Source organism: Cibotium barometz, chromosome 65 (genome assembly GCF_041138505.1).
Source record: "Cibotium barometz isolate CiBa-2024 chromosome 65, ASM4113850v1, whole genome shotgun sequence".
In the NCBI taxonomy this organism is placed as follows: Eukaryota; Viridiplantae; Streptophyta; class Polypodiopsida; order Cyatheales; family Cibotiaceae; genus Cibotium; species Cibotium barometz.
The window spans coordinates 13033497-13049282 of record NC_141110.1 but is presented as its reverse complement, the minus strand read 5'-3'; the positions used below and the strand labels follow the sequence as shown (position 1 = coordinate 13049282).

Sequence of the window (15786 nt, the reverse complement as noted above, 5' to 3'; positions counted from 1 at the left end):
TCAGCAATTGGAAGTAGTCGTGGCATCAAAGATCAAGACATACCAAGAGACTCTCCAAGAAAAACTACAAAGCCCTACTATGCAAGAATAACACCAACAGCTCTCCCCTCCAAAACGAGCCCTGCATAACTAATATTCAAAGACCTCTCCCCACTCAAGGATTCACAACTAGCGGAGATACACACAGAGGAAGCTGGAGAACAAACACAGAAAGATCATACCTTGGAAGGACCAGCATATGAGGAGGCATCAGTTACATAACAAGAATTAGAGAAGCCAGCAGAATCTAGTAAGAGGCCACACCCCCCCGAGAGCCATGCCAAACAAAGAAGATTGGATCAAGACGAGCCATTGCCGCATCTTGTTTCTTTCAAGGAGGTGGATTCTCAACAATTCCTCCAAGATACCTTGGAAGGCCTCAACACACTCCTCCATGATCCCCTTACAAAAATAAGTGTAGCCACTAGTACAAACTAGGAACAGGAACAAAGGTTATGGCGTTGCCATTTGTTGACAACACACATGCTGCACGACAGGAACACCAGCCTATGGAAGCATCTAGAAGAGGCCAATGCGCAAACACAAAATGTGAAAGATACCTTGGCGGCAACAGAGGAAACTCATAAAGAAGTAATCATAAAGAGTTTACATGCTGCAGAAGAACAGGAAACAAGATACAGCGCATTGGAGAGCAATAACTTGGTTTTGAGTCAAACCATTATACAAAAAATAAATGAGAATACTGACTTGAATGCAAGGCTAGAGCAAGCAAAGGAGCAGATACAAAAGGAGATAGCTCACACACAGAGCCTAACAAATAGGCATGCCAAGGAAATGCAGGAGTACCAGGAGAGCGCAAAGCGTACCGAGGATATGCTTCGACAACAAATAGAGCCCCTCACAACCTCAAAGAAGAACAAGAAAGAGTACAAGGACTGCAATAGGAATGAGAGCAGGTTAACAAAGCACATGCGGAAAAACTCAAGGTTCTCACTGAAATAATCATCACTAACCAAACAGCAGCGCAAAGAAGCTAAGAAACAATATCACAACTAGAAAACCAATTATTTACAGGATGCACAAAGATTGGCAACACAATAGGTATTTCAAATTACTGAAGCCAATTAAAGAGAAGCTACTACCAGAAGAGCACAAGAAGTGGCAACAAGAAGATTCGAAACGCTGGATGCTGAACGGATGATCAGAGAAACAACCATTTCTACAAAACTCAACAACGCTGATATCTGCATGCAAGAGCTGATATCCACATGCAAGAATTGGCCCGCCAACTGGCCACACAGGAAAGGAGTCAAAGGCCGGAGCCTACAGATGACTTATGTACCCTCCTTGAGCGCGCCTCGAAATTGGGACAATTGCCAGTAACTCCTCGGGTCCCTTCTCAAACTCTTACCTTGTTTTTGTCTACACTAACACTCTCATTACTTCAATATGACATTAACTTAGCTGAAGATATAGGTTTAAAAGAATTAACCCAACACCTACCCTGTGTATACTAATATCACCGGTAGGCTTCTTGATCCCTATCCAAGCACACCTCTTACTACTTCTTCACAAGCTAGATGCATCTACTCTTCCTTCTCCCCACCAGAATTAGAATTTCCCACTAACACTCTTGCCCCCGAGGAGATATTGGCACATGTTCCATCTCCACCAAGGCAACCTCAGGAGGTACGTAATCTGCCTCCAGTTGATAATGTTACACCTTACAGTGACAATAATGTTTTGGATTCCATGCAGCTGGAGAATATGAAGAGTGCATACAACAAGGCAATCCAATGTTAAAGCTAGAGCTTATATTCAAGGCGCTGATGCAGATTACCCCGTTCGATCCTACCAGAAAGATTCTTCCATAGGCATATTTTGCAGTCACCCCTACACGGCAACATTATGTGCCGTACCCCCTCTGGGCCACTCGTCCAGAATTAGAGGAATTACTGCCGTTGGTGGCTGGAGAGGGAAAATTATGGGCCAATGTCGCAAAACACACAAGGATGGCAAACCCCCACCTCTCAGACTTGTTGGAAATTCGCCTGGTCACTTTCATGATCAGCTATTGTTACAGGAGATGGAGCAGGAAACATCCAGAGTTGGATACACCACCATCCACACGACTGAAGAGGCACCACAGCTGCAGGAATTTGGAGTGCAACCTTCATGGAGAAAGGAATTTTTAACAGTAACTGAATATACAGTAGCATTTACATGAGTGTGCGGCCAACATTACGAGTGGATCCACTCTACATGCCTATCAAGAGGAGGTGGACACCGCTGGAGTTTCAAGCTGCAAAAGAAAGGGATTCTCATATCTGCTACAATTTTCCAATATTCAACCCAACAAGATTTGCCAATATTCAAGCACAAAGACAACAACTGCTCAATTGGATCAGAGCTTGGCGAAAAATACCAGATCCTGCAATCCAGTGTCAAGTTCATGAAATTATTAGTGGTTCTGATAGACCAACCTAGAGAACCTTATGATGGTTATGAGGCTCAGCATCTACAGTTCGACATGAACCAAGGGCCATCAAACAGAGGTATAATGCTATATTACCATCGTCTAAGATGTCTTCCAGGTTATATGCATAGAACATTTGAAGACATGATCAACACCGGGTTTTGGAAATCCCATTCGGCATTCCGTCGCACACTCAGAAAACTTCAGTCTCGCTACAACTTCTATCGAGCGCCACGAATTCGATGTCCAGGTCTTTAGACCTCGGTACCAGGTTCTGAGGACAGAACCTACTTCAAGAAAGGGGGAATGTTAATCCCATTTGGATTAACACCATGATCCTCAATTGAGGACATTAATAAGTGTCATGTAAAGGCACTATAAAGGTTGTACATTATGAGACATTGGCCACCCAAGGCCTAGTTAGTAAGTCTTGGGCGCCCAAGTGTGAATAAGAGCCAATTATATATAAGGTATTTTCTCATAATGAAAGGACACAATCCCCTTTGTGCTATTGAGAGCTCTTCCCTTGTACTTGTGAGAGAGTGAGGAGTGAGAGCATTCTAGCATTGTGCCTCTTTCATGCTTGTGTGTTTATGCGTGTATGAGAGAGTGAGAGAGAGTGTGATTGGCCTATGTGATGGTGTGAGCAACTCCACGGTGACAGTGTGGAGGTGGAGCTTGGAGTTTGGAGCATACATGCGAGCTTGGAGGCTTCAAGAGACACGAGCTCGAAGCATTGGTAAGTACCCCATGACGGTTGTGTTTCATTGCTCATCCATTAGGTGAAGAATGTGTAGAGTTCCCTCTTGGAGGTGTGGTCAAGCATAACACCCCATACATTAGCTCATTCCTTGAACACCAAATTTCCCATAACACTTTTAAATCTCATTAAGCCAAAATTGTTTGAGACTTTAGAGCAAGGCCAACTTTCTAGCCTAAAACTGAGCGAGTCCAAGAAATTCTAGCCTGCAGCACCCGGGAGACAAATCTGTTCACCTTGGACCAAACCCCTCTAAGAGCTGACATTTTCAAAGCAACCATGTGGGGCACCTTCCACCAATCCATCTCCTATTGCATAGTTTCCATCTGGGGCACCTTCCACTAATATTGCATAGTTTCTCACCAATCAGTACCCATCATGATCCTCTGATCTCTCCCTCCACACCTGCCAGACTGCCTGACCCAGTTCAACCTCCAAATCTATTTACTCTATTAGGTAAATAGAGAAGACAGTCTCCTTGTAAATTCTACTAGTAGTACATTTGCCCATGGGTGTCCCCCAATCCTTAACCCAATGCACACTGCCAATCTTATCACCCACATTTCCTATTAGTAACTCTGTAACAATCTTTAATTTGTTCAAGCTCCCTCCAGCCAGCCACTTTGACATCTCACAAGTCTTTAAAATGAGAAATGCCATAATTATTAAGCCTTCTAGAGCAACAGATTTGTCAATCTCAACTAGAGGGGGATTGAACAAATAAGACCACCAAATGGGGTACGCAGTTCCATTATGTGAGTCCAATGTTGTCTTTCTAGACCTTGATTAGAAAGGCAGTATAAGGGGATGCCTCAATCTGAGCATAGCCAATATGAGAGTCCAATGTTGTCTTTCTAGACCTTGATCAAAAAGGTAGCATAAGGGGAGGCCTCAATCTTAGCATAACCAGTATCCAGATTTTATCTCCTAGTCTTTTGTGCTTGGACATAGCAAGAGTCGTGATCAGAGTGAACACAATTCTCATAGTAGTGTGAACTAGTTATTGGGCTATGTAATTGGGATTGTGGCTCATTTCTATGGGACTCTGTGTGTGGAACTCTAGCTTGGGAGAGGGGCCTCCCAAGGGACCCAGCTTGTGATTAGTCAATGACAACAATCATGTGGGCACTGGGGGTGCATGGTACGGCATGTGCATGCATTGAGGGTACAAACTTGCCAGGTTTGTGTGGGTCTCTGCTTGCAGGCAAGTGGGCGCTCTCTAACGCCCCCTTACACTTACTCGCCCCTAGTTTAAGATCAAATTCTAGAATCAACCATAAATTTGTCTATCTTGAACCAGAAAGCCACTTCTACAAAGACTGTCTTGCACATAGGGTTTGCATTGATTATTGTACGTTTTCAATGTATTTCATTGGAAAATTTGGCAAAGCTTAAGCTAAAGTCAAAAAACAAGCCTAGGACGTAATGGTCCCTTTCACAACTGACCATTTTGGGCCAGGACCAAAACATATTCTCAAAGGCCAGTCCCTCCCAAAAGAGCCGCTTTTTCCCGCGCATTTGTCTTTGGGTTCAAATAGACCCAGAGCACAGAGAGAGAGAGAGAGAGAGAGGGGGCTGCGCAGTTGATTTGGGCACCTGTATCTTTCACCTTCCAGCTCTCTCTCCATCTCTTCCTATTCAGCCCACCAGGCTCAGCCACCATGTTGGAACTGAGATTGCTTCAAGGCAGCCTCCTGAAGAAAGTTTTGGAGGCCATCAAGGACCTCGTGACCGATGCCAACTTCGACTGCTCTGCCACTGGCTTCTCCCTGCAGGCCATGGACTCTAGCCACGTAGCCCTAGTGGCCCTCCTCCTCAGATCTGAGGGCTTCGAGCACTACCGCTGTGACCGCAACCTGTCCATGGGCATGAACCTCAACAACATGGCCAAGATGCTCAAATGTGCCGGAAACGATGATATCATTACCATCAAGGCCGATGATGGCGGTGATACAGTCACTTTCATGTTCGAAAGCCCAAGTATGTCTCCTGTTCTTCTCTTCAACAGATCGGGGTTTGGGTCAGGGCTAGGGTTTTTGTTTCAGCAAATTTGGTGTACAATTTCTGTTACCAACACGTTAGGGTCAGGGTTTCTGTTTAAGTGACTCGGGTTACAGTCTATGTTTTCAACACAGTGGGGCTAGGGATTCTGTTCTTAATTGATTTAGGACATGGTTTCTGTTTTGGTACGGGTTTCAAAATGCAACAGAGTAAGGTTTGAATTACAGGATAGGACTAGGGTTTGAGAATGCAACAGAGTAGGGCTTGAATAACAGGATAGGGTTATGCTTTCAAGCAACAGAGTAGGGTTTGAATTACAGGGTAGGGTTATACTTTCAGAATGCAACAGAGTAGAGTTATGCTTTCAGAATGCAACAGAGTAGGGTTTGAATTACAGGACAGGGTTAGGGTTTCTTTTTCCAGATGATTTTGGCATGCGCTCCATCATATTATTGCTACAGATCATGGTTAGGGTTCCTGCTTTCAAAGAATTAGGGTTATGCTGTGCTGTCCAAGTCTAAGGTCTGTTTTCAATAGTCTGGGCTTTTGATTTCTCTACATCTAGGGCACCTTTCATAGCTAAGAAACATGGGTAGCTTCATTGTCCAGGGTTTTGTTAGTCTGTGCATACCTAGGGACAGTTTGTAACTGACTACAGTTAAGGTTTTAAAGTAGGAAATAATCCATGGCTTGGAAGGCTAAATGTTTGCTTTATCTAGAGTTTGTCTTGGTCCCCTAAAGCTTGTATTTCTCTCATAGTTCAAACCACGGTTATCTAAAGAATGGTGTAAGCCTAGTGAACCTCTTCTCTGATGTGCTGGAAACTGAGTACTGAACATTTTATTGGGGTTTCATGCGTAATATCATGGGCTTCATCTGAATATTTAGGCTTCTACATGTCTTGTGTTGAAGCGAATCATAAAGCTGACAGTGGACCTTCACGAGATTGAGGTTGAACTCTTCACTTTGCAATATATGGGCCCTTGCAAATTACTCTCCTTAATGCATGCTTATGATCCTCAGGACTGAAAACCATATTTTGTAATCTACTCTAAGATGCCTATCTTTGGTCTGTGGGAGCATGTGAAGTCCTTTGTGGGAGATTGTTTTGGGAGGTTTCTTATGCAGAAGTAGTCTCCAATGGGTCCACTCTTGTGAGGTCTCAAAGTGTGTTTTGTGTGAAGCAAGTCTTGCTTTCTGGATGAAGAAAATCATGCTGAATGTTAATGGCCCACTGCAAAAGTATGATCCAGTGAGTTTTCTTGATGTTGTGCAGACCAGGATAAGATCTCAGATTTTGAGATGAAGTTGATGGACATAGATAGTGAACATCTGGGCATTCCAGAAACAGAGTATGAGGCCATCATAAGGATGCCATCTCAGGAATTTGCAAGAATTTGCCGGGATCTTAGCTCAATTGGGGACACTGGTGGGATGCTTTGATGCTCATTTTGGCCTTTTTCACCCATGCCTATGTGCTACAGTCCCTATGTGTGCTTAGGCATGTGGCTCTTGTTTTGGCAGTTGTGATCTCAGCAACGAAAGAGGGAGTCAAGTTCTCTACAAAGGGTGACATAGGGAGTGCCAACATTGTGTGCCGACAAAACACCTCAGTGGACAAGGTATGAGCTGCCCTTCATTAGTATAAAAGATCAAAGGCTGTGTCCATTGGCCAAGCGGTCGAGCTTTATGTCTACACTGAACATTATTATTTATTGCATGAATGGCATTTCTATCTTCTCTTTGCAGCCTGAGGATGCCACTGTCATTCAGATCCAGCAGCCTGTCTCCTTGACGTTTGCGCTTCGCTACATGAACTCATTTACAAAGGCCACCCCTCTCTCCAACACGGTGACCGTGAGCATGTCTAGTGAGTTGCCTGTTGTGGTGGAGTACAAGATCGCAGAAATGGGCTACATTAGATTTTACCTGGCACCCAAGATTGAGGAAGATGAAGAGGTTAACTCTTAATGCACACAGCCCATCTGAAAGGCTGCATGTATCTTGGACAGTAACACAATCGTGCTTGAATGGTGTCAAAAGGGCGAAATTTTTACCTGTGAATCTAGACGCAGACGGCATAGAGCTTTGGTCAGCCCGTAAAAGCGTTTGTAATAGGATGTTAAGTCTCAAGAAATTTGAGTCTCAGCAGGTTTCTTCTTAAATTTGCTTGCAAGTGCCGTTTCTGTAAAAGGAAGATGGTTTGTTTCAGCAAGTCTCTGCTTAAGTGCTCTTAAATGGATTAGCTATTAACAATTATCTATGTGAGCTTAGTCATAGCTTTGTACCTAAGTTTCTTAAATTCGAACCTTGGTGAGATTTTATATTGGAAATATAAAAAAAAGAAACTATAGTAATAAATAACAGGCCAAAATTAGAAAGTAGCATGCAATTTGAAAAGAAAAATATGTACAAGCAACAAGCAAAGAAAATTGACGCATTGAAAGAACGTTTTTTTAGTGGAAGAGGTAAGTACATAAACAGTAAGGAGTGTAAAAGTAGTTGATCTCTTTCATCATATCTATCACATATTAGCCATGGACAACTTTGGGACAAAGAGAGTAGAGAAAAGAGAAATCTTGGTATGTGAAGCAATCGGTTGCCTAATTAAAATGAATCTCACCAAAAAAATCTGAAACACTTAATTGTTGGAGCTATTTTGCCTCCCTTTTACATATCGTAGCAATGTGTAGGTTGAGGACTAGTGTGTATATAAGCAATAAATAATTATATATATTTTTTCTTTATCTCTCTTCCCTTCTCTCAACTGACATAAATAAGAAAATTGATACATGTGTATCTATAACACTTAAACTACATCTTTTAGGAAATTTAATGTGTATCTTGAGAGTCATCATAGAAGTCACATGAAAATGGAACTTTTGTGCTTTTCTTTGAAAAAATACTTTCTTTGGAAAAATACATGTCCTCTTGGTGGTATAGGTTCAAGAGATTGAGACTTCATTTTCATTACTTAGCACTATGTCAAGGCTAAGCACTTAAATTTCAAGTGTATGGCATAATAAAGCATATATTAAGGTGCATAAAGGTCTTATACCAACACTCAGCCAATGAAGCATAATTGAGGGGTGTAATGGCCTTAGACCAAGACTCAACCTATGTTAAAACATCTTGAAGTGATTAGGTCTAATTTGTTATTGTGTATCAAGCCACAAGCTTGTGCTTAATGTAACCACCATGAGTCTAATGACATAGGACATTTGTAGCACCACAATCTAAGTCTCAAACTTGCTTAAATCAAATCATTGAACTAGGTCTTATTTGAGTGTCAATTAAGGTTCATCCTTTAAGAAGTGCCTTGCATCCTTACTTCCTTGCCCAAAGGCGACCCTTCTTTCCCTTAATACCCCAGCTTATAGGCATTCGTCAATTCAACCCTCATGGTATTCAAGTCAAGAGCTTACATTAGCCTTATCGAATCATGTGTAAATGTAACTTCTTGATGTGGGTGCTCTAGCTTGTCCATCACGTCTCCATTATCATTGAAATGCTCCTTGCCAATGGGGTGAAGAAAGAGCTCTTTGTAAATGGAGGCAAAAAGAGGTTCATCTTTGCGGCGGTTCTCTCATAAAAGACGAGGGAGGAAGGGGAATATATTGTTAAAGGGAAACTTACAAACAAACCTATCTAGTATGCATCCATCAAGCAAGCAAGAAGAAGAGGGAAGAGAAGAGCTCACAAGTATTCTATTGGCAAGGGAATGATTGGCCATTGCTTATTGTAAAAATGTCTTATATAAATGACTAGTTTTCACACTAGCTCAAGCAAGATTCAATAGCATATATGCAAGCAAGAAGAGGGAAGAGAAGAGCTCACAAGTGTTCTATTGCAAGGGAATGATTAGCCGTTGCTTATTACAAAAAATGTCTTATATATAAATGACTAGTTTTTACACTAGGTTGCCCAATCTTCAAACATAACTAGCCTCTAGTACTAGTCTTAAGCAAGTATGTACACAAAGTTCATAGACTTTCCTTATTTGACAGGGAGAGTACTCTCCTACTAAAACATACAAGGTCAATCCATAATATGAACGAGCGCTATAACTATACCATGCTTTAGTTGTCACACAGCTTGTCATCCACTAGCGATATATCAACCATAACCTCACCAATTGTACTGTTGAGATATCGAGCTCAACTAGTGCTACATACATTGATGCCCTGCTTGGGTGATAGCTTTCGCACTTATAGCCACTAGCATGGTTGGTGAGATTATGGTAACACTTTGCAATGTGTTCTAGCAAAATTCAATAACCTTCCAAACAAATTGACCACTTGTCACCCCAGGGGTAGCAACTCTCCTGCATCCATCCAAAAGATAAACTAGTTAGAACTAAGTAAAATTGATGTATGTGTAGGCTTCTTAAACACTACCCTGTTTGTAACCTCTGTCAAGGTGAGTCAAGATTTTGAACAATTCATGGATTTTTAAAGAGAGTCTTGAAATAAGAACTAAATGGTTAAGATTATTATCCTAAGACCAATTAGTGGCAACGTATTAATCGTACAAGTCTCATAGAGGCTAGATCAAACTGAAAATCAAGTATTTGTGTTAGTAGGAGAGGACATGTTCATATGATTCTATCAAGCCCAAAGATATCACTTGAGTATAAATGCATGAGCATTGGATTGATCCCTAAATTTAGAGATGCATGTAGAGCATGCTAGATTAAATATTATAGAACTTGAGTTTCATAATCTTAGTACTAATCATTAGGCTATAAAGAGATAGATGCCTTGAATTGAAAAGCATTACAAGGCCAATTAATGAGTTAAGCACATGATGTTAATGACAATGCTCAGGTTCTCAAAGCAGAGAGAGAGAGAGAGAGAGAGAGAGAGAGAGAGAGAGAGAGAGAGAGAGAGAGAGATTAATGCTAATCACATGATCAACTAAATGAAAAGCATAATGACATAACAAATGGGATAATGGAGGTGTTGTACTCATGCATTAGTTAAGAGTCCCTTCTATAGTAGGCTTGTGGCCCGTGTGTGAAAGCCTCCTCTGGAGTCATGCCGTCCACTGCTTTTGTAAGAGAGCGATTGAGAAGATAAACTGAAGTAGCTATAGCCTCACCCCAAAAGGAGGAAGGTAGCATCGCATGATGTAAGAGGGAGCGGGCCATTTCCTTCACTGTTCTATTCTTTCTTTCAACCACACCATTCTGCTGAGGAGTGTAGGGTATGGTGTTTTGTCGTTGTATGCCTTTTAAAGCTAGAAAATCCTCAAATGCTGTAACTCACCTCCATTGTCAGTCTTGAGAAAAGATACCTTTTGACTTGCTTGATTCTCCATTTGGGCAAGCCAAACCTTGAAACGAGAAAGAGCATCAAACTTCTTAGGTAAGAAATAAACCCATGATTTGCGAGAGAAGTCATCCACAAGAAGCATATAATACTTGGATCCACCAAGCGATTGTACCATAGGTCCTGCAAGATCAGCATGAATAAGCTCAAGTATGCGTGTGGCCCTATGAGTAGCCTCCTCTGGAAAAGAAGCCCGATGTTACTTTCCTTGAGCACAAGAAGAACAAATGTGATGGCGAGGTTTCTGAAGCTTTGGTAGACCTGTAACCATTTCATGTGAGACAAGATGTTGCAAAGTAGCAAGAGGAACATGGCCAAAGCGGAAATGCCATAGATCACTATCTTCATTTCAGAAACAAGTGCTTTAGGAGAAGCAAATAATTGATGACGATGAGACTCATGTGGTGGCAACTATGCTGTAAAAGAGCTTATATGATAAAGCCCAGCATTTTGATAACCATGTGCCACACAAGAAAGTGATTGTCTATTAATGATTTCAATCACTTCATCATCAAAGTAAACCCCAAGACCTTTAGAAGTAGCCTTAGAGATAAAAAATAAGTTGGCAGACATCTTAGGCACATGCAAAACATCATGTAAGATAGCATCTCCAAAAGAAACATCACCAATACTAATCACAGGGAGAGACGAAACATCACCAATACTAATCACAGGGAGAGACGAAGCATCACCAATGTGTACTGATGAAGAGATAGACTTATGGTTTTCCAATAAGGAAGAACTATTTGTCATGTGAGAGGTAGCACCACTGTCGGCAATCCACTCATCCGCAGTATGCGTATCAAGATCTTTGATTACCACAAGTGATGTGTCACATGAAGAAGAAGTAGAAGACATAGCAACATATGTTCATCATCACGAAGTACTATGATGTTTGCATTTATATTGAATATATGATGTAATGAGACATTGGGCTTGTGTAATTACCATCAATTATCTAGCAACCTATGGCTTCGTAGCAAGCTCAGTCATTATCTGTGGATTGATAATGTGGTTATTAGTAGTTTGGATTTTTTCTTGATAGATGGTACAACCCACCCATATAATTCATAAGTGTGTAACCACTTATGAAGGGTAATAATATGCAACAATGAAGCACTTTGTTACAAGTGTGAAACCACTGATCTGTTTTTGCAAAGCAGTTTATCAATAGTACCACCATATGTGCGTAGACACTATACCACATCTTCGTTGCAAGATGTTTAAGAGTTTCTTGGAAGGACTCAAGAATATAACATATGATATTAAACAGATCTCCGATGGCTGTAGGCCTAAAAAAGGAGAAGATTCGATTTGTCAAGGATTTCCTTGAAGATATGAATGATATGCTCAGAGCCGCACGAGAGAGCATTTGTAGCGCTCAGGATCGTGCTAAAACTTATGCCGATAAAGGACAAAGAAAGGTGACCTTTGCAGAAGGTGACTTTGTATTCCTCAAGGTTCCTGCGCAGTCAGAAACCATGAAAACAGGAAAGTGTGATAAACTTTCTCCGAGATATTGTGGTCCTTTTAAAATCCTTAAGAAGATTGGGGACGTAGCATATAAACTTGAGTTACCGGAGAGTTCTCAAGTCCATCCTGTCTTCCATGTTAGTAAACTGAAGAAATCAGTTTCACGGGTTAGAGAACGTAGTTTCTCTAGATATTTTGGTGGAATTGATCACTCCACCAAAGATACCACATGAACCGGAAAGGATTCTTGGGTATCGAGACAGACAAACCCGACATAAAGTGTACCACAAGGTACTTGTTAAATGGACAGATAGGGATGAGGAGGTAGCTACCTGGGAACGCCGTAGTGCAATTTCCAAAAGGTTTCCCCAGTTTGTTTTCGAGGACGAAAACTCTTCTTAAGGGGGGGATAATGTCACGTAGGCTGTAATGCCTATGACCGACGGCGGCGGCGGCCGGCAGACCGGATGGCCATGTCCGGGGTTCAGTGGGAGAGGATGCCCGTGTGGAGTCATGGGTGGCCAGGCTAGTGTGGACGGCAGGCCACACACTATATAGCCTGGGGGATGAGGGGCAATCCTCATTCTTCCTCTATGACTGGTGGGTGGTGAGCCAGAGGCCCCGTCCCCACTTGTGGTAATGCCCGTAGCGGCGTTACTACGGATATGTAACAACCACCCAACCAATATGTATGATGAAAATAAAATTTTCCCTCCAAAAAGCTTGTAATTCAAGGGTCACGTCAGAAGCCTGCTGCTGTCTGGAGCCAGTACATCCATAACTAACTGCCAGGTCCCCACAACTCCATAAACATAACTAACTGTCACATCTCGAAATTGTGGGGACCCCAAAAATTATTATTTTTTAATTTTTCTCATAAATGTAATTTATTAATGAAAAACTCCATGTTAGTATATTTGTCTATCAAAAAGATCATTTTCTACTTAGAAAAACGGATTTGTGTTAAACTTACACAACAGCAAAGTTTTAATAGTCTTTCTCACTCTCTCACTCTCTCTCTCTCTCTTTCTCTCTCTTTGCTTTAGCTTCTTCCTCTGCTTAGCTATGGAGCCTTTGTTTGCAAGCTGTGTGTATAGCCCCTTGTGAAGCTAGAAAACGGAAGGTTGATTTACACATTCGTATTCCTGAAGAGTATGGCAGCTCTAAAAAAACTCATCCTACTGATGCACAATCTATCCAAGCTCGTAGGATAGCTAAGGAGAAAAATATAGATCTTTGGGTTGATGGGCATCTCTATCAAGTTGACCCTCCATTAAGAGCAAACCCTCCTTTCCATAATTTATCATCTTTTATGCAATTTGTTGGTGAAGGAGAGCTTGGCTTGTTAGGATACTGTAGAAAATTGACTACAAGTGGAGCTTGGCAAACCCATATTCTCAAATCTCAATTGCAAGCATCACAATTCAGCCTTTTACAATGTCAAGAGAAGGACTTTAAACATCATCATATAAAATGAAAGAGATCCTCGCAGAGAATGTGGAGAAAGATGCAAAGATTCAAAGGCTAGAGGAATGACTCAAAGCAACGCCAAATGGTGCTCCGTGAACGCAAAAAGACATTGGGACTGGTATAGAATCTCTTGCGTTTAAAGGTGGAGCACGGAAGAAAAGGATTCGTACAACAAAGTAAGTAACATAAACTTTCATTATGACAAAATAGTCATGATTTGTGTTCTGCCAGGAAAGAGGTGTGTGGTTCTAATGAAGAGGGATGGAAGGATTTGGTCAAAGCCATTCTGAATACCAAGGATATTCTCTCAATTATTACTGACCCCCCTCATCATCCTAAAATATGCCAAGCTATTATCAGCAATGTAGTGAGCGAGATTACCACCTCCATCGATTCTTCATTAATTCAACATGCTTGTGATAGGCTGGAATCAGCATGAAAGGGTACCAAGCAATCCTCAGGTTGTAAAAGATGCATTTCTAAGACAAGGAATCACTGGCACTTTATTTCCTACACTCAAGGTGATTCACAATGTCAAGCGTATCAATAATGATGATGTGCAACGAGCTATAGGATAGTTTTATCACATTGAGGACACACTAACATTAGACACAGGGTTAAGCAGAAAGAAAATCAAGATAACAAGTATAGAATTTCACTATGATGTTTACAATAACATCTTTGTTCATATTGAGAGACTACAAGCTATGGTGAAGTTCTATGGTCTTTCACCAGAAGGTGAGAACTTGCAATTGCTACTACTATTCATGTTTTTAGTAGAAAATGAAGACGATTATTTTGTTTTGAATATTGTAAATTACCGTTTATTTGCAATTTTGGGGAGCACACTTTCATTTGTGCTCAAGCTAGATGAGTGCCAAATTGTGAAAGGTCAGAAGCTAGAACGTATGAGCATTACGCTCATGATGAATGAGGCCATGATTTGTGCATGGGAAAAGACTACCAAACTAAGTTTTAGTGTGCAATTTGAGAAAGAGGTCTGGTGGCTTGGTGCATTCGAGGTACCGAAGGAGACACATGAGGTATTGACATGGATGTTTGAAAGGACTCCCTGGATAACAGATGTAATTAAAAAGCAAATTGATGGTCAACTTTTAGATGTAGAAAACATAGGAAAGTTCAAGGTGGATTGGCATCTTGGGGGAGATTTGAAGACAAATTAGCCACACAGAATCATTTTTGATGCATTTATAATCAAGTTGAGTATATTGATTATGAGAAACAATAATTTACAAGATAAAAATACCTTTAATCATGTGTAAAAATACATTATTTATCATCCAATGCATGCTCTTGAGGGCTGGGGAAGCTATTCTAGCACTACTCCCCCAGGCTCCCAAGGTCATTTCTGATGCATTCACAAAAACATTGATGGTACAAACAAAAAAAATAATGATATACTGGATGAAAATAAGTTTACAAAAATTGCATTAATTGTATTCATAATAAGAAATGATACATCTTTACAAAAGCTTTCGTACAATATTGAGCTTCCTTCTCTTGTTATTGGGCAGAGTCTGCTCAAGGAGTGATTGGGCTATTTCTTGAGGATCCTCTATGCCTATGCTTTTGGCTATACCTATACTTTCGTACAAAAGCTTTCGTACAATATTGAGCTTCCTTCTCTTGTTATTGGGCGCAGAGTCTGCTGAAGGAGTGATTGGGCTATTTCTTGAGGATCCTCTATGCCTATGCTTTTGGCTATACCTATACGAGCAAGAAGCTTACCCCTAAATCCAAAACCAAAAACATCAAAGGCAAGGGATTTCTTAATTAGAACCATACATTTGGTGCTTTTGTGCCATAGAGGCTACACAGACCACCTTAGAGAAGGCTTTCAAAAAGAAGAGAGTGAAGGCAGATTGAGAGGTGTAGTCCCTATGGATAATGGTGATGCCATCCACAAGAAGTCGACCAAGATAATGCGCCAATGCAGCATCACATGTCCATGGACCTTGGCCTAGTCTCTGCTGTTGCCGCCTCTCCCAGCAAATGCGTCAATTTCAACCACCCTCTGCAATCAAAGGAAAAATCAAAATATTTTCCTATACATAATTACAAATGTTTCTAGGTTGTAAAAGGTCGATTATTACCTCTTGCTCAATGTCTTCTTTTGCCAAAGTGCTGGTGGGGGCTGAGAGGTCAATCGAGGACTTAGCCTCATCCTTTTTTGGTGCTTTGTCTCCTCCATTGCTCCAACAGAGCAAGGGTATCCTTTTCAGCCTCTAGCTTGTCTTGTAAGGTTGTGAATTCCT

General features: G+C 41.2%; 1 protein-coding gene across 1 annotated transcript; it reads left to right on the top strand.

Moving 5' to 3' along the window:
* The first annotated feature begins 4768 nt into the window (after positions 1-4768).
* On the top strand, positions 4769-7402 carry LOC147602937 (DNA sliding clamp PCNA). The gene is made up of 4 exons (XM_086797345.1): positions 4769-5216; positions 6514-6666; positions 6762-6859; positions 6987-7402. Exons 1-4 carry the CDS (start codon positions 4898-4900, stop codon positions 7206-7208), a joined length of 792 nt encoding a protein of 263 aa, XP_086653471.1. The 5' UTR covers positions 4769-4897; the 3' UTR covers positions 7209-7402.
* Positions 7403-15786: the final 8384 nt, after the last annotated feature.

Excerpts from the sequence above, each read along its gene's own strand:
- LOC147602937 (XM_086797345.1), top strand. The coding sequence starts at position 4,898 with ATGTTGGAACTGAGATTGCTTCAAGGCAGCCTCCTGAAGAAAGTTTTG. Across the intron at positions 5,217-6,513 it reads TTTCATGTTCGAAAGCCCAA|ACCAGGATAAGATCTCAGAT; the intron begins GTATGTCTCCTG and ends GATGTTGTGCAG. Across the intron at positions 6,860-6,986 it reads AAAACACCTCAGTGGACAAG|CCTGAGGATGCCACTGTCAT; the intron begins GTATGAGCTGCC and ends TTCTCTTTGCAG.